The following is a 22618-nucleotide window of genomic DNA, read 5'->3' as shown; positions in this document are numbered from 1 at the left end:
CCAAAGACACCATTTAGCTCTGTCAATTAGCATTTACCCAGCACTTCCGTATGCCCTCCCTGTGAATGCCGACCTCTGCCAGTCCTCTCTGACCACCTACCACCTGGCAGCAGTACTGACAGTCAAACTACACTCTCTTCTACCACCTTCACTTTCTCTTGGAGTAACTTGCCAAAATGAAATTTGGAGGCTTAAGAGACAAAAAGCAGACACAAGAATATAAAATCATGACACAGGGTCCAGAGGGCTCTAAAGTGTGAGATCTAGCTATCAGCCATCTGTAAAACTGTTCTCCCAATCCTCAGAGAAAAGACAAATTTGAGGGGGGAAAAAATCTATAACCCGGGCTAGGATTACTTCATAATTTCAAATACAAACTCCCTATAAAAAGAGCATCCTTGATCAAGCAATGGTCATGGCATAACAAAGTTCTATAAATTTCCCAACCTTATAGTCTAAAAAACAAGTAAAATTAACCAAGCAAAGGAGAGGAAAGCCATTCCAAGAAAAGACAGCATGAACAAAACCGCAACGATGAAGTCTGGAAACAGACCAGTAAGCTGGGTTTCACATCATGGTACATTATCAAATACAGCTAGGAAGGGAGATACAAGGAAGGGAGGGAAAAATGCACACTCTTGCAATTTTTCTGAATGGCCATTTGTCAATACACATGTCAAAAGCCGCTAGGTATATTTATCATTGCAACGGAAGTTTTAGTTATAGGAATTTATCCTAAAGAAACAGATAAGTGAATAAGGACTAGATGAGTAACTATTTATCATAAAGTTACCTGTAACGCAAAATAAAAGAAACTTTGGCTTCCAACAGCAGGTGATTAGGTAAATAAATCAGAGCATACCTGTACTCTAAGGAAAACAATGCTAGAGATCTATTTTCATTGTGACCAGATATTTCTTCAAAAACCATTATTAAAAATTAAAAAGGCATGCTATATAGAATAGCATAAAGAGTATAAAACATTTAAGTACTGATAACATACACATATAAAACCTGTTAAAATATATTCCTTATGAAGTTCAAAACTGTCATTAGTGAGAAAAGCAGGCTATAGAGTAGTATGTATAGGATGAAACCATTAAACTATTAAAATATACTACATATAAAATCTGTTAGATTATAGATGTCTACAATTAGCCACCTCTAAATAATACAGTAATATATAATTTTATATTTTTGTTAACATTTATTTTCTATTTATTCAACAATGAATATGGATTATAGTTTTAAGTTAATAAATAAATTTTAAATATGGTTCTGATTTCCAATCCTGTGACGATCTGCTCAAGATAACTGATTACTATGCTATCTATTACAAGTCCCACATTTTGTCTTGAGAAAAACAATACTTCTAACAACTGGAAGAATTCCCAGAGGTGGGAATTTCAGGATTAAGGAAGATGAAAATACAGGTATCATAGCCACAGTGCCACACCCAACCCCAAATCCATGGTAATAAGTTTTAGTTCTTCCCTATTTATCCATGAAGAAGCAGCAGAGAAAGAACCCTGGGAAAAAATCACAGTTCAATGGACAAGGAAGGAAATAAATCAAGTACAACCTCTATCCAGAGAGCATTTGTGCAGCCCAGAAAAACACTTTTAAACTCTTAAATAATACCTGGGCAGGGAAGTGACACCTTACCACATGTGTTTCAGGCACAAAATATGTATAACGTCCAAAATGAGCTAAGATCCCAAAAAACCCATTCAAATTCCTAGCCTGTAAAATTTACAACCAAATTAACCTTTCTTATTTTATGAATTTACTAAGCAGATGAAAAAAATATGACCTCCATAAAAAGAAGTTGGTAAATTCACAGATGGTTAAAATAATACTCAAAGGCTGTTAATACAGAATATACAAGGCTAAAAGGAATATATAACATATCAGGTTATAAAAATAAAATCCAAAGATCTTGAAGACTAGAACAATAAAATGAAACATAGACTTAAGTAAGCCACTATAATCTGAGACTGTTTACTTTAAATCAACTTTACAAGTATAAAGCAGAGAGGGACCTCTAGCTTGTCAACTGTTCAGTGCTGGAGGGATAGGAGGGTCAAAACCTAGGCATTTCATTTTTGACCACTGGGTTCCTGCCAACATCTAGCATAAATGCTAAAAGACCTACAAAAAAAAGAAAAAAAAATGTACCTTAACCAACAGTATGCTTATCGAAAGAGAGCCCATGCCTGTGTATGGAATCAAATCACACACTGACAGGGGAGTGAATAGATGAAAAAGTCATGTACAGCAGAAAATATTAAATCACTAAAGCTAAATATTTAAGGAGGTGTCTTATAGAAGTAAAAACAAAAACTTTTCAGGGACAACTGGGTGGCTCAGTCAGTTAAGCATCTGCCTTTGGCGTAGGTCACAATCTCAGGGTCCTGAGATCAGCCCTGCATAGGGCTCCCTGCCCAGCAGGGAGTCTGCTTTTCCCTCTCCTCTGCCTTTTCCTGCTGTGCTCCCAATGGCATACATGTGCACTCCAGCTCGCCTGCTCTCTCAAGTAAGTAAATAAATCTTTAAAAAAATAAAAATATTCTAAAGGAAAAATAAGAAATGTGTGAAAATTACAATATTTAGCAAGTATTGAGAACATCCTTATATATAATAATTAGAGCTATCAAACAAAAGAACAAGTTGCCTCAGAAACTAAGTAAACTCCCTATCATTCCAAGTGTTTATGAAAAGGCTTACCAACTGTCAGGAATGTTGTAAAATCAATTCCTGCACTGGAAAAGCAATTCACTAGACATTTCTAAGCTCCTGCCTAAAGTTTCTATGATTCTCTACCTCATAACCATTAATGTAATTTTTTATGATTAGAATTAAACCTTCTACCCCCAAAATAAAACTAAATAATACTAATTTTTTTCTTTTACCTATTAATTTATGAAAAGCAACTCTGTCTTTCAATTTCAATAATCCTGCTTTTGCCACACTTTGAAAAATTAGTTTTAACTGCTCATTTGGATTCTGTCTTGAATAAAGGCAAGAGTATTGAAAGCATATTTACATAGTAACTTACTTTAAGTATTTCTCAATTACCTAAAAGTATGCAAGAAAAAAAAAAGACTAGAAGTAAACACGCAAAATTAATAAATCATGGTTATCTCTGGGTGGTACAGCTGAAAATATTTACCACGTTTTCTTTTTATGCTTTTTTCTACTTTTTAATTTTTGCACAATGGACATTCATAATTTTACAGTTTCAGAGGGAAAAGTGTCTTAAATGCCTTCATCTGTATTAATAGCTAAGTACATCAATGTCACAGAAATTAATGATCTGGTCATTGCACACATACGGACATTGCTATGGTAATGGCGACAGTGAATATAATCTTAAAAAATTATCTTGATTTAAAAGATCCTATTTTCTCTGACAAACTCTAATTAGACCTATGTACATATAATACTACAGATAATCTTCTTTTGAACTGAATTATCTGATGGTTAAAATAAATCTAAACAAAAAATTAATATAAATGTAAATTTAAAAATACTTTATAAAGTCAAATGTGCTTGTTTTCTCTTCAGTTCCATATAACACAAACAACATTTTCTACTCCTATTTCATATGAGCTATACAAAAAAAGAATAAGAAGTAGTAGTATGAAGAATGTCATGTGTATAAATAGCCCTGCTGAGTACATAATGTTCTAGGGAGAGCCGAGACAAATTTCTGACACAACTTGTATGAATAAAATTAAGTAGACTGCAATATGTACCCTCATTCAATAAAACTCTTTACAAATAGAAATCTTGCTGCTGTTAATAGTTTCACATCTGTTCATTTTTAAAACAAAGGGGTAAGAACAGATTACCTCTGGGGTCTCTCCAATTCTAAATTCTTACATTTTTTTAATTGTTACAATCATTTCTCTACAGTAATAATGAAGATGTCACTGCCCTCTTCTCATCCTGTTTTTTTATATCAATGTTAAATTACAAGAATGAAATCATGAAAAACGTCTGCTCAATAATCCCATGGCCCTGTAGGGTAAGGGTATAGAAACTCTAAGCTTTAACCATATCCAGGTCTTCATTAAATTTCAAATATAAATACTAAAAAGCAAACATATCATTTGTGCCTATAGTTGCAGAAAAAAAATCAATATAGCTTTAAAAGCCTTAATGAATTTTAATTCATAATGGCATAAATTAATGGCATTAATAGCTTAATGGCATAAACAGGTTATTTGCTCAGGAACATGTGTATCTGGGTACTCTTCTGTCATACTCTTTTTATCCTATTCCTGCATTAGCTTTCTCCTTTACAGAGTTAAAAGGAGTTCACAAAGGTAAAGATCAACTTTAAAAATATGTATCTTACAATCTTAAATGTAAACTTTCATTTTCTTGATCTTCAATTAACTACCACACTTAAAGAAAACTCTGTAATTTTAATTAAAATCCTACAATAGCCATTTCTGCTTACAGCATTATTTCACTGTCAGGTGACAGTTTTCCCAACAACAACAACAAAAAAAGCACTGAGTAGATGGAAAAATATATAATCAATTGTTGGTATGTTAGTTAACTATAATCACTAGTCATTATTTTGGATAGCAAGTGAATTCAGGGAAAAAAAAACAGCAAAGTCATATCTTAGAAGTTTTGAAACGTGTTTACAAATTCTTTGACACTCCTCCTTCTAGAGGTGGGATCTATGTCCCCTCCTACTGAATCTGGACCCACCTTGACAACTGCCAACTAATAAAATGCAGTCTGTTAGTGACACAATGTAACTTCCAAGGCCAGCTCAGAAAAGGCTGTCCAGCTTCTGCTCTCTAGCAGCTCAAATCTGGGAGAAGCCAGTAAATATGTAACAACTTGAGACCTCCACTCTGGAGAAGCCACCTGCAGGCACTCTGGTCAAAAGCCAGCTGAGCTCCTTGCAGACTGTAAGCAATCAACAACCAGTCCTGTCGGTAAGCCACCTTAAATCTCCACTTCAGCTGAGACTTAGAGGACTGCAGTGGCAGCCAGCAACTAACTAGAACTTCATGAGGAAACCCTAATGCCCAGCTGCGGGTCCCAAATTCCTGAGTCATAAAATTGTAAGGGGAAAAAAAAAAAAAGGGTAATTTTTGGTCACAAAGTTTAGGACAAATGTGTTGTACTACAATAGTAATAAAAGAATCGTTTATCCACTTCACAGAAAGAACTCTAAACCAACTAGATAAGAGACCTAGTGTCCACTTCCAACTCTACCAAAAACTAGTAAATGAAATTCACTAGCTTGAGTGAACCTGTTATTTCCATGGAATTCAGCTTCTTCATCTATAAGTTAGGCAAAATAAACTTTAAGGCCTCTTTTCGCTCTACGTTAGTAATTTTTATAACTTTCAAATTGCTTCCTCCTGATTCTCATTTTTGTTTTTGTTGTATTATATGATTCTTCTATTACTAACTCAAGATTTGAAAATGTGTTCAGAACCAAAAAGCAAGGGTACCTGGATGGTTCGGTCCATTAGGCATCTGCCTTTGGCTCAGGTCATGATCCCAGGGTCCTGGGATTGACCCCACAGTCAGGGTCCCTGCTCAGCAGAGAGCCTGCCTCTCCCTCGCCCTCTTTCCCTCTGCCCACCACTCCTGGCTTGTGCCAGTGCAAGTGCTATCTCAAATAAGCAAGTAAAATCTTTAAAAAAAAAAAAAAAAAGGCAAAGACCTTGTAGTACACACATCAATAAAACATTAATAAATATATGTTTGTATAAAAAATTATGATCATATCGAGTCCCACATCAGGCTCCTTGCTCAGCAGGGAGCCTGCTTCTTCCTCTGCCTGCTGTTCCCTTACATGTGTGCTCTGACAAATAAATAAATATTTTTTAAGAATTTTTAAATAATTTTTAAATAAAATTTCTTTTTTTAAAGATTTTATTTATTTATTTGTCAGAGAGATAGAGAGAATACAGGCAGGCAGAGTGGCAGACAGAGGCAGAGGAAGAAACAGGCTCCCTGTGGAGCAAGGAGCCTGATGTGGGATTCGATCCCAGGATGCTGGGATCATGACCTGAGCTGAAGGCAGCCACTTAATTGACTAAGCCACCTAGGCATCCCAAATAAATAAAAATCTTTAAAAAAAAACCAAACAAACAAAACACAAAAAAAACATGATCACAATCTTAAAATAGAAAATTTCCTCCCTTTATCACTAAAAACCCTTTAGGACTGGCCATAGGTAATGGTCTTATTTTTATACTTTTCCATACTTTTCATTTTAAATATGTGTGTGATTTTATAATCAGAAAGAAATCAATCTATTAAAATTTAAGATGTGCATACTTTGTGACCTAGCAGTTCCACATCTTAGAGAACTATTCGCACACCAGCACGAAAAGAAATGTAAGCACTGTATCTTGTCATAAAAAACTGCAAATTAAGGACATGATTGGATAAGCTGTAGTTTAATTCATATTTCAGAATACTACATAGCAAATGAAAAGAAAAGAGTACTGACAAAGATGAATATGCACAGTACATTATGGAGTAAATGAAAGGACACAAACTGGCATAATATTTTTTATTTTTTCAAACACACACACACACACACACACACACACACACACAAAATGCATTTCTATAAACACACAGTTATTAAACTCCATAGAAGAGGATCTGTCAAAGACATCCAAACTATTAACTATAGTTACCCAAAGAAGAGCTGGTATTAGGAAGGGTAGAGAGGGGACTTTTATTTAATCTGAACTGTTTGGCAAAACAACTACAATCTGTTTGTGCATTACTTAGGTAATATTTCAACTAAATTTTTAAAAATGACCTTCACTGGGGCGCCTAGTGATTCAGTGGGTTAAAGTCTCTGCCTTTGGCTCAGGTCATGATCCAGGGTCCTGGGATGGAGAATGAGCCCTGCATCAAGCTCTTTGCTCAGCAGGGAGCCTGCTTCCTCCTCTCTCTGCCTGCCTCTCTGCCTACTTGTGATCTCTGTCAAATAAATAAATAAAACCTTTTTTTAAATCAACTTCATTGTTTTAAAACATGCTTTAGTAAATTATTTCCTCTGTAAAGATGAGTAGAAATGTGTATAATATGACCCACAATAGCTAAAAATTCAAATACTTGAATCACTCCTCACATAAAGTACTAGGACAAAAACATTTATCTAGAGTCTAATCTGTGTCTTATCTGTGATAGGTACTTTATGTTATCGGATTTAATCCTAACAGAATTCTCATCACTTTTCCAAGAGAAAATGGATATTCAGAAGTTAAATGACTGGCAAAAAACAAAGTGATATAATTATGAGACAAAATTCAAACTGAGGTCTGTCCAACTTTAAAGCTCAAGCTTCTCTTAAAGAAAAACTAAAGTAGGGGTACTTGGGTGGTTCAGTCAGTTAAGCATCTGCCTTCAGCTCAGGTGCCCTGGGAGCAAGTCCCATGTCGAGCCATATGTTGAGCCCCCAGCTCAGTGAGGAGCCTATTTCTCCCTTTTCCTCTGCCCCCTCCCAATTCATGATCTCTGTCTCTCTCAAATAAGTAAAATCTTAAAAAAATAAAATAGATATCCACTTCCAGCTAAACAACTCTACTTCAAATTCTCAAGTTTTCAAATGCCCAAATGATCCCATTTTTATCCCAACTAGAAAATATAATAAATATATAAACTATAAAAAGTACTTTTAAATAAATAAAAATTTTAATTATAAAATATGATTTAAAAATCAGAGTCTAAACTACTTCTAAATATATAAGTTAAATATATATCACATGTTCTAACAATAATTCTCTGCTGCTCTCAAAAAATGATGTATTTTGAGAATAGATGAAATGAATATTTGAATTTGTCACCACCCAGTTTTTAAGATGATAGTCACACTGAGGCATAATCATAATTAAGGAACAAATTATTATATAAAACATTATACACAAAAGTTGCTGAAACAAAGAATCCCAGAGGAATGAACAGACAGAACAGAAGAAAAGATAGAAGGACAGATTAGAAGCAATGGTAATAAAGAAAGAAAAGCCATATTTCAAATCCTCTGATATCCACCCAGAAATTACTTCTCTCTCCAACAAACACAAAAGGATTTCCAGCTAGGAATGCTTGAGTGGTTCAGTCAGTTGAGTGTCCGACTCTTAGCTTTGGCTCAGGTCATGACCTCAGGGTCATGAGATCAAACCCACATCAGGCTCTGCACTCAGCATGAAGTCTGCTTGAGCTTCTCTCTCCCACTCCCTCTGTCCCCTCCCCCCAGCTCACGCTCTAAATAAATAAATAAATACCATTTTCTTTAAAAAAAAAGGATTTCCTTCTGGCACCCTACCATAAAATTCATGGCAACTTAAAAAGTAATTCAGAGAGTTTAGGCCAAGACAAAAATGACTGTTAGTTCTTTCCTAGACAGAGAAGAAAGTATCTATGTTGAATATCAGCTTTCTATATGCCCAGAAATCAGATTCAATTCATAAAAATAAAGTAGAATTCTTATTAGATCCATAATGCCATGTACGCTAAACAGTATGAAGGTTCTAACGTATCATATAAACAAACATTAACTATAGACTTTTATTGTTCTAGATCATATCTAGATGTTTAGATTATCTTTAAAAATGTCCTGTAACATCACTAAACCATTTTATTATGAAATAATCTTCTACAGTTACTACTGATGATACATACAGGCCCCTTTCCTGTCGGCTGGCTTTAAACAAAAATGTGCTCATGTACCCACTTATATACAACTTCTAAGTCTTCACAGATCTCATCTTCTCGACAGGACATTCTGCTTCTCCACAAAATGCCCTTAAAGAAAGCAGAATAGAGGTGCCTAGATGGCTCAATCAGTAAAGCCACCCACTCTTAACTTTGGCTCAGGTCATGATCTCAGTGTCATGAGATCAAGTCCTACATTGGGCTCTGCACTGGGCATGGGGCCTGAGTAAGATTCTTTCTCCCTCTCCCTCTGTCCACATCCCCTCAGCTCACTTGCTCTCTCTCTCCTAAAAAAAAGAAATAATAAAGCAGAATAAGTCACTAAAAACACATGTCTAGCGGTCCCTGGGTGACTCAAGTCGATTAAGCATTTGACTCTTGATTTCAGCTCAGGTCATGATGTCACAGTTGTGAGCTCAAGTTCTAAGTCAGGCTCAGTGGTTGGTGTGGAGTCTGCTTGAGACTCTCTCTCTCTCTCCCTTCTGCCCCTCCCCTGTTCTATCTCCCACTCCTTCTCTCTCAAAATATATTAAGTAAAATCTTCTTTTTAAAAAATGTCTAGGGGCACCCGGGTGGCTCAGTCAACTGGTTAAGTTTGCAGCTTTGATTTCAGCTCAACTCATGATCTCAGGGTCCTGGGATCAAAGCCCCATGTTAGTCTTCACCCTCAGTGGGGAGTCTGCTTGAGGATACTCTGCCCTTCCCACCCCACCCCCCATTCACACATGTGCACTCTAAAATAAATAAATAAATCTTTAAAAAATAAAGCAAAACTACATGCCTATTATCTAATCCCTTCTTATTTCTTCTTTCTTTGACATATGAAGAATTAGTATTCTTACCTCCATCACTCCCCTCCCCTAGCTTCGAAATGGAATACTATTTTAGTTCAAATGAATAATGTTTATATGTATTTTTTAAAGTCTATTTGATTTTTTTGGAAGTCTGTTTTAACTACCAGTAATTTTTTTCCCATTTGTCATTATAGCAAAATTGTTTGTAACTCTTTGAAGTTAAAAAAAGCAAAAGTTGGGTGCCTGGGTGGCTCAGTGGGCTAAAGCCTCTGCCTTCGGCTCAGGTCATGATCCCAAGATCCTGGGATTGAGCCTCGCATCAGGCTCTGCTCAGCGGGGAGCCTACTTCCCTTCCTCTCTCTCTGCCTACTTGTGATCTCTGTCAAATAAAAAAAAAAAAAAAAAGCAAAAGTTTTAGCTAACCATTTACAGTATTTTTAAATGATTTTTAAAAATTAAATTTTTTTTTAAGATTTTATTTATTTATTTGACAGAGAGAGAGATCACAAGCAGGCAGAGAGGCAGGCAGAGAGAGGAGGCAGTGAGGAAGCAGGCTCCCTGCTGAGCAGAGAGCTGGATGCGGGGCTCCATCCCAGAACTCTGAGATCATGACCTGAGCTGAAGGCAGTGGCTCAACCCACTGAGCCACCCAGGTGCCCCTAAAAATTAAATTTTTTAAAAGATTTTATTTTATTTTACAGACACATATTTAGTGCTTACAATATGCCAGGCACTAAGCTCTCAGTGCTTTCATATATGAACTCATTCAATCCTCACAATAACCCCAGGCAATAATATTTTTATTACTTCCATTTTGCAGAAGAGGAAATTTAGGCATGGAGAAGTTAAGACACTTGCCCCAAATCACACTACTAATTGGTACAGGAGCCAGTTTCAAACCCAGGCACTCTAATTCCAGGGTCAAACTTGTAAACAGCATATGAAACTTCCTCTCCAATTTGTTGAAAACTCTTTAAAACTGTGTGTCCAATAAGAGACTCCAGAAAATGTTGCATTTTGTGGGAGCCTTTTTAGAGGGGGAAAAATATTACTAGGAAGTTTAAATGATAAGGCATTAAATCAATTATGAGACACCAATAACAAAAATCACATTTTCCAAAAGAGGATATCTTGCTTACTTCATGTGATAGTATCAAATTAAAATGGTTTTTCAAAGAAAAAGTTACATTAAAATAGTATATTTAAATATAATACAATTTGGTTTTTTAAATTTTTAATCACTAAATTTGACCAAAAAAAGGAATCTACATTTCATAAGATGTAAAAAAAAAAAAAAAAAAAAAAAATTTTTTACACAGATGTAAAAAAATAAAAAAATTTCTCCCTTATAAATTGTATGCTAATAAAATATAGGAATGCTATAAAGGATTTGTCAGAAGTATCTAATAAACACTATTATTTGGCTAATAAATACTATAAAAGTTAAAATTTCAAACTGACAGTCTATTTCCAAGTACACTGCTTTTTTAAATAAGGTATAACATATAAGGTGTAACTTATGAAATTGGAAAAGCAGTTACCTTTTATATTCTTTTAATACATTGTTGCAGACTTAGCTAAATTTCTTAAAACAATTTCCTTATATATTTGACAGTTTGGGTCAATTTAGGGATATCTGCCTAAGGAAAGATCTCTATCTCTTTCTATCTCCCATTTCTAAACTGTGAAGAAAGAGATAAATTATAAAGAAGTAAAAATCTAATAACTATAATCTTGGCTAACTTATTCCACTCTAGGCTTCCGTGTCCACAAAATGAGGAATTTAAGCTAGATAATATCCACAATTCTGTATAGTTCTATAACTTTAAATTCTATTTTCAATAAGTTTTAAATCTCACCTCATCTGAAGAATCTAGTTGTCCCAATGTTCCTGCTGCACCTGCAAAACCTTTGGAGAAGAAAAAGTTTACTTCATAATTGTTACATATTGCGTCACTTTAAAATTATTTTGACACATACACAAAAAGCCAAGTTTTATTACCTTAAGACAACTCATTCTAACATATATCTTGGTAGAGGTTCAACATTTATCTTTAATAAATTCGCATCTAACAGATTTACACTTCAAAGAAAATCTGTAGTTATTATCCACATTTAATCATCACAAATGGTTTTTCAGAAGGATCTCTTTCTTCTTAGTTTTAAACCATGGTTTATTAAAATATTGAGATACAAAAGTTTTGAGCTATTGTTTAATAGCAATGCTTTTCATGAGTTAGAAACAGAACCTTAATAAGCTAACCAAATTCCATTTAAGAAAAATGCCAATATATTCTTTCTTGCTTCTATATTTTTACTACTTTCCTTAAAGAGAATGACATATTATATAATTTCTTTAATAATTAGTCAAGTTTGAGGGTCTTTTTGTTTCAATACAGAAAAGTTATCACTGTTCCAATTAAACTGACAAACCTTGAACTGCCAGAGTGCTAGTGCCAGCTGACTGCTCCTGTATACCATATACAAGCTTATCCTCAGGATATGTAAGTCCAGAGCTCTTCAAAGCTATAAGGTACTTTTCATGACTTTTCTTTGCACAAGCATTTTCTCCAAGACCTAATATTTAAAACAAACTTAAAATCAGAAAAAATATTCTATTCAAAATATAAATAAAACAATCTCAGCAATTAATACAGAACATATATAAAATAGCTAAATATTATAATGGCAGGAGAACCCTAGAATGAATATAAAACAGCTTCACACAATATTGCAGAGCATGTTTATAATGAATAATAAAATCTACTATGAAACTGAATATCTAAAATATGCCAGATTACCTGCAAGTCACAGGAGGTGCAAAGATTAACAAGGGCATATTATTTCCTGCCTTCAAGAAACTTGAAAAATCATGGTAGAGAAAGGTAAATAGTATGGTAAGTGACAATTGTATAGCAGACTTCCACCATGTGGTTTGACAATCTGATCTCATAATACCGTGCAGCTAGATCCAAAGCAAAATACTTAGGAAACGCTTCCTGGATAAAATAATGTCTGAGTGGAATTTTCAAATATTATAACTGAGATTACTCCTAATTCCCACTTTATCAAACTGTCCATCATATTTAAAGAATTAAATATAATTTCTACAGAAATATCAGTAAAAACTTATTCTAAAAAAAAGTATTAAAAAGCTTAGGTTCTATAATTACATAATCCTAGAACTTTCACTTTAAAATGGCAGTTTATTAATTGTTGCCAATTTTTGTATTTTTTAAACATATTTATAGAGAATAGGGGCACCTGGGTGGCTCAGTGGGTTAAAACCTCTGCCTTCGGCTCAGGATATGATTCCAGGATCCTGGGATGGAGCCCCACATCGGGCTCTCTGCTCAGCGGGGAGACTGCTTCCCTTCCTCTCTCTCTGCCTGCCTCTCTGCCTACTTGTGATCTCTGTCTGTCAAATAAATAAATAAAATCTTTTTTAAAAAAATAGAGAATAGAATGATATAAAAGAAATTTTATTTCTTTTACTATTTCAAAATTTCTTTTGAAACTCTGAGAATTCTTAAAAAGTAAAAAATTACTCTGTCTGAAAGCCAAATTACCATGGCATTTGATACCTCCTAGGCAAATTATGTATCTTAAATTAAAATCTCAAGCTCTCCAATTATAAAAATATATAAGTGAACTTCTTTAATATCTGTTGAGCTTTTCTGTATTTCCTTCCTTTGCCAGCCTAATAATTGCAATAGAACAGTTTGTTTTTTAAATATGTCTTTCTGGGCTGGTTTTAAAAAAAACAACACTCTAGTGCTCATTAAACAGTCAGGAATATATCCATCCTTCAAGTCTAATACCAAAAACAGTTATGCTTAGTTTAAAAAAAATTACACATGGTTTATAAAGAATAAAGACCTTCTATGCATCCTATATAAGAAATTACTAAATGTCTCCTGAATAATAAAAGCCACGTATTTATCTCAATCATGATAGATGAAATTTATAATACTTTTTAAATGACAAAATATATTTCATTTACCCTCACAACAAGGCTGAGAAAAATGAATGTATAATGACCTTTTTTTTTTTAGAGGAGGGGTAGGGGCAGAGGGAAGGAAAGAATCTTAACCAGGCTCCAAACCCAGCACAGAACCCAACACAGGGCTCAATCTCATGACCCTGAGATCATAACCTGAGCCAAAATCAAGAGTCAGACGCTTAACTGACTGAGCCACCCAGGCACCCCTGTAATTAACATTTTTAAAAGTAAAGAAATGGAGGGGCACCTCGGTGGCTCAGTCAGTTAAGCATCTCCCTTCGGCTCAGGTCATGATCCCACAGCCCTGGGATCAAGCCCTGTATGGGCTCCCTGATAGCAGGGAGCCTGCTTCTCATTCTGCCCCTCCCCCTTCTCTTGCTCATGCTCTTTCTCGCTTTCTCGCGCGCGCTCTCTCTCTCTCTCTCTCTCTCTCTCTCACAAATAAATAAAATCTTTTAGGGGGGGTAAAGAAAGAGAGGCTTAAAAACATCGCTAGCCAGTGAATAAACAAGCAGTAATTACAAGTACGGAAGCCTATAAATTTTAAACTTCTGAACCAAAATTTAATGTGATTTCCATCACTAAAAGTCAGCCAAGGATTTCTGTTGTGTTGTTTACTTCAAGAAATAATTATAAAAGAATTGTAGAAATAAGACAATTACCATAAATCATTCCTAAGGTATACATTCTTACAATGATTAAGAACAACTTGCTGCTTTCTTCTACAACAGTTGAGTTCCTAAATAAGGTTTGAAGAAATAACAGACCACCAGCTATAACTTGATCTTTCTCCAGCTTTCACCAAAATTGAAATACAAGCTACCATCATCTTTATCCTAAGCTGCAGTTGAGTTTTTCTATTTCTGCCCCTTCCAATCTATTTTTGGCAAAATCACAAGTCATCTTTTTAAAACACATATCTGATCATGTCACTCTTAAAATATTTCCATGACTTCCCAATACACTCAGGATAAGATATAAAATATTACATGGTCCATGACTGCCCTGGATCTAGCCCTAATGTGGTAACCTTATTTGTGCCACTATCTCTCTACATTCATTTCATTTCAACACTACACCATTTTTTAGTCCCTTTTTTAAAAAGTAAGCTCATTCTCACCCATAAGTATTTCAACATAGAATCTAGTAAGTGTCTAGGTGTGACTGATATTCTTTATATTTATTCCACTTGGGGCTCATTAGGCATCTTGTATCTATAAGTCAATGTTTTTCATCCAATTTGGGGAATTTTAGTCATGATTTTTTCAAATTTTTATTTTCTGCCACATTCATACTCTCATGCCCTCCTGGGATTCCAATTACAGGCACTTTAGATCATCTGATTCTAACAGATCCCTAAGACTCTGTTGCATTTTCTCTCTGTTCTCGAGACTGAATAATCTATTTTTTTTTTAAAGATTTTCCTTATTTGAGAGAGAGAGAGAGAGCACAGCAGGGTAAGGGGCAGCAGGAGAAGCACACTCCCCTCTGAGCGGGGACCTCTCCCGACGCAGGGCTCAAACCCAGGACTCTGGGATCACGACCTGAGCTGAAGGCAGACACTTAATCAACTGAGCCACCCAGGTGCCCCTAGACTGAATAATCTATTAATCTGTCTTCAAATTCATTAAGTCTTTCTTCTACCCTCTCCAATCTGCTGCTAAGCCCATTAAGTAAATTTTTTTCAATTTAATTTCTGCACTCAATGCTAACTTTCAGTTCTAGAATTTTATTTATTTTTTTATTTTATTTTATTTATTTATTTATTTATTTATTTATATTTTTATTGTTTTTATTTCTTTGCTAAGATTTTTTTTTAAGATTTTATTTATTTGACACAGAGAGAGAGAGAGATCACAAGTAGGCAAAGCAGAAGGCAGAGAGAGAGAGGGAAACAGACTACCTGCTGAGCAGAGAGCCTGATTTGGGGCTTGATCAGAGGACCCTGAGATCATGACCTGAGCCGAAGGCAGAGGCTTAACCCACTGAGCCACACAGGCACCCCTCTTTGCTAAGATTCTTTATGTCTTCACTCATTAACATCATATTTACTTTTAATTATTTGAACAGATCTTCCTTTAATTTCTTGAACATATTTATAATAGCTGCTTTTTAAAATTTTTTTATGTTTTTAAGAGAGGGAGAGAGTAGGGGGTGGACAGAGGGAGAGGGAGAAAGAGAATCTTAAGCAGGCTCCATGCCCAACACGGAGCCCCATATGGAGATCAATCTTACAACGCTGAGATTGTGACCTGAGCCAAAAATCAAGAGTCGGACGTTTAACCAACTGAGCTACCCAGGTGCCCCTATAATAGTTGCCTTAATGTCTTTATCTGCTAAATCCAACATATGGTCCATTTCAACGTCAATTTCTATTCGCAGCCCTATTTCTTTGTTATAGGGCATAATTTCTTATTTTCCTGCATGTTTAGTAGCTTGTATTGTATGCTGGACATTCTAATGACACATTATAGAAGATGCTGAATTCTATTATCTTCCCTTGAAGAGTACTAATTTTAATTCTAGAAGACCATTCAATCAATAGCCTGATCACCAAAAAACTCACAAGGGTTTAGTAAAGGTTTATAAAGGGTATGTCTGTAGGGGCTCCTGGGTGGCTCAGTTGGTTAGGCATCCCCTCCTGATTTCAGCTCAGGTCATGATCTCAGGGTGTGGAAGTAAGCCCCATGTCGGGCTCCACACTGGGCATAGAGTCTGCTTGGGATTCTGTCTCTCTCTCTCTCTCCCTCTGCCCTTCCCCCCTGCCTTATTCTCCATATCCCATGCTCTAAAAATTAAAAAGAAATTTTTTAAATTAAAAAAAAAAAATAAGGGCAGGTCTGTAGAAAGCCTAAGGTTCTCAAAAGGCCCTCTAAATTGACAGGAATAATCTCTAAACTGTGTCTCAACTAGATGCCTGTGGTATTAACAAGTTCTCTCCAGTCTGGTTGGGCTGACACTCCAATGTCTTTGGAAACTGCTTTACCGCTTCTATCTCTATTCTGCTCTTAACCCTACAGCAGTCACTCTCTAATAAGCCTGAGGCAGTCTCATCTTGTACATGTGAACCTCAGAACCTCAGACCCCTGAAAGCACTACCTCTTGGTATTATACCCCAAAGATGCCAGTTTCCAACTGTTTCAGATGTCCTAAACTGTGATCTCTATCTCCTTAGCTCAGGTGGGCCACCACATTGCTTCAATGCCAGCTTACTGCACTGTAGTCAGGAAGGTATCCCTAGACAGAGATTCATAGCAATCGTGGGGTTCATCTCATGCTTTTCTGTTCTCTCAAAGATTTACAGTCTTGAGTCACCTTCTGTCCAATGCCTAATAACAGCTGCTTCACACTGTTCCAGTTTTATGTTGTTTATGATAGACAGGCTAGCCCAACAGTCAAAAGCGGATGTCCTCTACCTTGAATACAACCCCATCCCATTACCACCTAATTTCCCTCACCCTATAGCTAAATGACTTTCTCTCAACTATTAAGTTTTACTTTAAATATCACTTCCTCAGTGAAGCTTTCCCCCATCTTCCCCATCAGTGAAATCAAGTCTCCCTTTTACAAACACTTGCCCTACCCTTTCATATCATTTGCTACATGTTTATAAATTACATAATTTTTTTGGTTTGGGAATTGTATTACTGCCATCTCACTCACTAGACCTTAAGCTTTATAAGGGCAGGGACAGGATTACCTGCTTTACTACTTGCATTCCATACCCCAAACTCTAGTACCTAGCCCTAAACCAAGTACATAGTAGGTGTTTAATAAGTATTTGCTGAAAAAAAAATGTCAGATAAGACTATCTTTGAGTAACATACGGTTCACAATTCACATGAAAATTTTACCACTCCAAAGAAAACACAAACTTCAATTTTTAAAATATGTTGTTCAGGAACCAGCAAAAATAATGCTATTTAAAGTATTTGCTGTACTATAAAGCTGAGCTAACCTGAAGAGTTTTAAACTAAAGCATTTTATATAACAGTATATCATATACAAACATACTCAACAATTCCAAGTTTTGTAACTTAAATTCTACATTATTACAAAATCCTATGCCATACACATCCCAAAAACAGAGAATACCAAAAATAAAGACACAGAAGTAGTTTTTGTTACTGTTTGGGGAAGGGGAGGTGGAATAAGATTATGAATATGTCACACCAAAACTTAGAGGAGACCTGGATTCTAGTGCTAACTCCAAAGTAAGCTACTTGTGAGGCCTTGAACTGATCATTTAATTTTTCTGGGACTCAGTTTATTCATCCATAAAATAAAAAGTACTTTTAATAACTTCCATCTTTAGCATTTTATGAAAAAAAATCTATATTTTACACTTAAGTTTGAAAATACACAATTTCTTATGATTACAGTGACATAAGTAAATTTTAACTTTCTTCTATGCTGATGTTTTACTTACCAGAAGTCAGATCTTTGTAGTTTTGTTGGTTTGTCAAAACCTGAGTAAGAACAGACCGCATGGCGCCTCCCATTTTAGTTAGATCTTCTAAAAAGGAAATTTGAGGTTCCAAAAGCTGAAGGACTTTGTTAAGGTCTTTTTCTGAGGGTACATCAGCTGCTGAAAAAACATATAATATAATTAACTTCCTTTAAAATATTTTGCTAAAAATAACCATACTTTATTCTTTTAAAATTATAGTAACTGGGTAACAGTATTTAAAATCAAAAAATTAATATAAGAACTCTGTTTAGAAGGTAGTTATCATTGGGGCACCTGGGTGGCTCCGTCACTTAAGCATCTGCCTTGGCCTCAGGTCATGATCTCAGGGTCCTCGGATCAAGCCCCACGTCAGGCTCCCTGCTCAGCAGGGAGTCTGCTTCTCCCTCTTCCCCTGCCCCTCCACCTCACCCTTCTCATGCTCTCTCACTCAATTACTCTCTCTCAAATACATAAAATTTAAAAAAAAAAAAAAAAAAAAGGAGGAGGAGGAGGTAGTTATTCACCCAGCACCAGCCTAAGGCAGACTCACTCAGGAATTCAATCCTCTGAGAAAAAGCAGATGAAAAAAAGAGATGACTTCGTAAGGTATTAAGTACTTAGTCTAGTTAAAAAGCATTCAATTTGAGGATGTTATATTTTCCAGATATATAAATGTAAACATAACAAAAAGTTAAGATCACTTGCTAAAATAAGACAGAAACCAAATAATTTTGAGAGCAGTATAAGAATATTAGAACAAAATTATGTCAGCACTAAATTTAAACCTGTGTAGCAAATAATCCATCCTCTATCATAGTCTAAAAATACAGACTCATGCTAGTTGGAGGTCATAACAACTAAAATTTTAAAAAAAACTGTTTTCATAAACAGAAATGTTTTTACTAAAATAGTTTTTAAATACCAGAAAAGATATGCCTAGTAGAGCTGAAGAAAGAGAAAAGAAACTTGTACAGCAATTGAAAAAGAATATTTAAGAGGGGGGGAAAAAAGAACTTTCAGAGAAACTGAGGTCCTGAAGAAATGAAAAATGAGATTTAGAGTTCAGACATAATTAGCTAAAAGGACACATATAAGGGAGCCAATGGAGGGCCTGTGTTCCCAGGAAAGAGGACATCAATTTCATTCAACATTTACTCAGCATCTACTACCTGATAGGCACTGGGAACCAAAACTAAATAAGACCTAGTTCCTACATCCAAGGAATTCACAACCCAGTTCAAAGATGATCTGTGAATGAAATTCTAGATAACTCTGAGTCCTGGGACCCAGACCAAAAAAACCTTAACTTTCTCAGTGGATAACTAACACTGTATATTACTCATCTCTATGTCCTCCCCAGTGACTTATGTAGTAACATGGCAAACATTTAATTAACAACTGTTCTTTGTTTGCAAGAGCTCTAGATGAACTCTGACACTCATCTGAGGATTGTAGGATGAAATGAGAAATGGAACACAAGGCATCTGTCAAACAACAAAATCTCTGAGCTTCTATTACCTCAGATTAAATGATTTCAAGTCCATTCTTTAATTTTAAAGTGATCTCTACACAAAGTAATATAGTAATTTTTCTTGCACAGAAAGAAGAAATGAATGTAGAGCATAAGTGGTAATACAGAAAGGAAAATTTCATGACCCTAAGTTCATGACACTCAAGACAAAAAAGTGCTTCCATCATTCCTTTGCATTTTCAGATAATGAAATAAAAGCTATGTACCTATGTCGTCTATCTATTAACAACTATTAGAAGTCCCTAAAGAAAAAAATAAACATAATATACTTTTATATGAATTACTCTGATCAAAATAATTGTAAGTTTTAAGGTTCTCATAATAAATGATTTCCACTTATTACCTTTTTTAAAATAGGACACATAATAAAAAATGTAAATTTCCAAACACTCTGTTAACTAGTATATGAGAAATAGCACAAAAGCAAGTCCAATAACCCAGCTGGTCTCTAGTTTCTTCATTCCAAAGACAGAGTAGTTTGGGCCTGACTCAAAATAATATTTCTTCCTGTATTTTAAGACATATACTCTGAGACAGGTGAAAGTTGTTAACAAGGAATTGTGTATTTTGCTTAAAATGTACAAACAAGAAGTTTAAGTGTTTGCTTACAATGAGAGTAACATAGTACTTTTAAAAATGATGAAGATGCTCTATGTTTCTTCTACTTCAATGATGGGGGATGGGTAAATATGTGTGTCATAATTTCAAACTGGATTTAAGATTATTTATAGTAAATAAATAATTTAAAACCTCTAAAAGTAATTAAAGATGCAGTCCTTTAAATGATAAAAATACAAGTATCATCAGAAAAGTAAAAGATCACAAAAAGTTAATAAATTTGATTTATACCACAGTAACTGGTATCTGTAATTCACAATGTCAGACTGACAACAGATAATATCTAATTCCAAAATATTTAACTGAAGTATATTAATCAAGAATGGACTAATCTTACAAGGCAAGAATATCTATAATTTGCATGTTTCTTTTTTCTTTTCAGTAATACCATGATGTTCACTCCCATACATTCTACCTGTAACATGGAGAGTGAGCAATTTGACTCTCTCCTAAGTTATTATACATGTAGAAGAATAAAAACATAGAGATATCTATAAAAAAAGAGAGAGAGAATGAGAGAGAGAGATGGTGAAATAGTAATTTATCTTCTAAAATTCTAAGTTAAATTCACACATTTCCAAGACTTCTTAATTCTGTTCTATCATAATATAATTATAAATAAAATCACTTTAACCCCATAAAATGATTATTTCTCCACCTACAAAAGGCCAAGTAAGTTTGATCCTAAGCATCTATGATCCCAGGAGCAGAAAATCCCAAACTGTGTAACTCCAGGTTATCTATGAGGTTATATAATTGATGTATACTAAAGTATGTTTTTATTTAGTCTCTATTTCATAGTCATCTCATGAAACACGTTAAACAAAAAAATTACATCTGAAGAAATTCACCTTGTTATTAATGCTAAACTCTGTTAATTGGGAACTTAAAAAGAGTACTAACAAAAAGTAAACATACCTGGTTCATTATAGCCTTCTCTTAAGTACTGAATAAGACAAAAAATAAATCTTGGAAGAACAAATTCAGACATCATCAATAAGTCTTTGGGGACACAGGGAATATTTGAACTTGATTTAATTTGATGCCTTTTGCAAAACCTGTAATATGAAAAAGAAAAAAAATTAATAGTGATGTCTTATCTGCCAGAAACATATTACCTCTATATACAATATACATAAATGAATGCAGGCCAGTATCAAAGCTGATTTATTATTCCTCTATAATTCTTATGGTACCAAATTAAAACACTACAGTTTTAATCAGTCTTCAAATAAAATATGTGGTTGAGGAGGATTTCCTCCTAATAAAAGACCATATACAATAGTTAGGTGCCAGCTAGAATACCAAAAAAAAAAAAAAAAAACTTTCATTTCAGGATTTAGTATTTTTTTAACTGTAATTTATAACTTTCACATATTACTTTATTACTTCCATCCTTTATAAACATCATTAAGTAGAAATTGATCAATTCCTAAAAAATTCATATTTTCTATTCCTTAATATTTCTAACTTACTGTATTAATGAGTATGTAAGTGACAGAAATACTTAAAGCTTATTTGAAAAGTTTATATAGTGTACCTAAGTATATATATTCCTTCTAATCTTATTTAGACTTATTTTAAAGTATGATTGGTATACTTTAACAAAAATGAAGCAAACTTTTCTGTATTCACAATCCAAATAATCATAAATAAGATATCTTGTGTCAATATAAAATAACCACCCTAAACATAAAATCCCCAGAAACAAACTAGTAAGAATAGTGCAGAAACTACCTTAGCTAAAAAAAAAAAAAAAACACAAAAGATCTGAATAGAGAACTATATTCTCAAATGGAAAAATCAATTTAATTTTTTTAAAAGTCAGTTCTACCAAACTTAATGCCATTACAGTTAAAGCACAATGAGACTAATCACAAACTAATTCTGAATTTCAATAGAAGAGCATTATGTGTGGGAAAAAAATCAGTAAAACTCAGGGAAAAAATGATTACTGACAGTGACTTAGACCTTAAAATGTAGTACAAAGCTATTATAATTAAAAATCTGTGGGGGCGCCTGGGTGGCTCAGTGGGTTAAGCCTCTGCCTTCAGCTCAGGTCATGGTCTCAAGGTCCTGGAATCGAGCCTGCATCAGACTCTCTGCTCAGTGGGGAGCCTGCTTCCCCCCACACACACCTGTGATCTCTGTCTGTCAAATAAATAAATAAATATTTTTTTTCAAAATCTGTGGTAATACAATATCATCAGTAGATCACAAAGGAGTCTAGAAAGAGACTACAAATTTGTGAATTTAATATCAAAAATATGGCATAAGTTCTATGTGGTAGGAAGAAGACTTTCAATAAACTGCTTTAGGACAACTGATTTTTATGCAGGAAGTAAATTTTATTCTTATCTTATACCATATACAAAATATACTCCATACACAGCAAAAGTGAAAAGAGTTACCGAGAAAAAATAAACTATTTCCCCTCCATTACCTCAAACTATAGAAAGCATAAGTAAGTAAAACCTTAAACCAAAAGCCATAAATGTAAGATAAAA

General features: G+C 34.5%; 1 protein-coding gene across 7 annotated transcripts in view; it reads right to left on the bottom strand.

Moving 5' to 3' along the window:
• UBR3 (ubiquitin protein ligase E3 component n-recognin 3) overlaps positions 1-22618 on the bottom strand; it is a 237534-nt gene that overhangs the window by 187490 nt on the left and 27426 nt on the right. For 5 of the 7 annotated variants that reach the window (XM_032355902.1, XM_032355897.1, XM_032355899.1 and 2 more), the window contains exons 2-5: positions 21030-21169; positions 17942-18100; positions 11943-12086; positions 11369-11418 (exon numbers count right to left, since the gene is read on the bottom strand). In XM_032355902.1, the coding sequence (XP_032211793.1) occupies positions 11369-11418; positions 11943-12086; positions 17942-18100; positions 21030-21169 (493 nt within the window). The remainder of the gene's footprint in view (positions 1-11368; positions 11419-11942; positions 12087-17941; positions 18101-21029; positions 21170-22618) is intronic. The other 2 variants (XM_032355898.1, XM_032355903.1) reach the window with 1 other exon arrangement.

The sequence above is a fragment of the Mustela erminea genome, chromosome 8, assembly GCF_009829155.1.
Source record: "Mustela erminea isolate mMusErm1 chromosome 8, mMusErm1.Pri, whole genome shotgun sequence".
NCBI classification, from domain to species: domain Eukaryota; kingdom Metazoa; phylum Chordata; class Mammalia; order Carnivora; family Mustelidae; genus Mustela; species Mustela erminea.
Note: the sequence above shows the minus strand (reverse complement) of the source record. Positions and strands in the feature narration are given on the sequence as shown.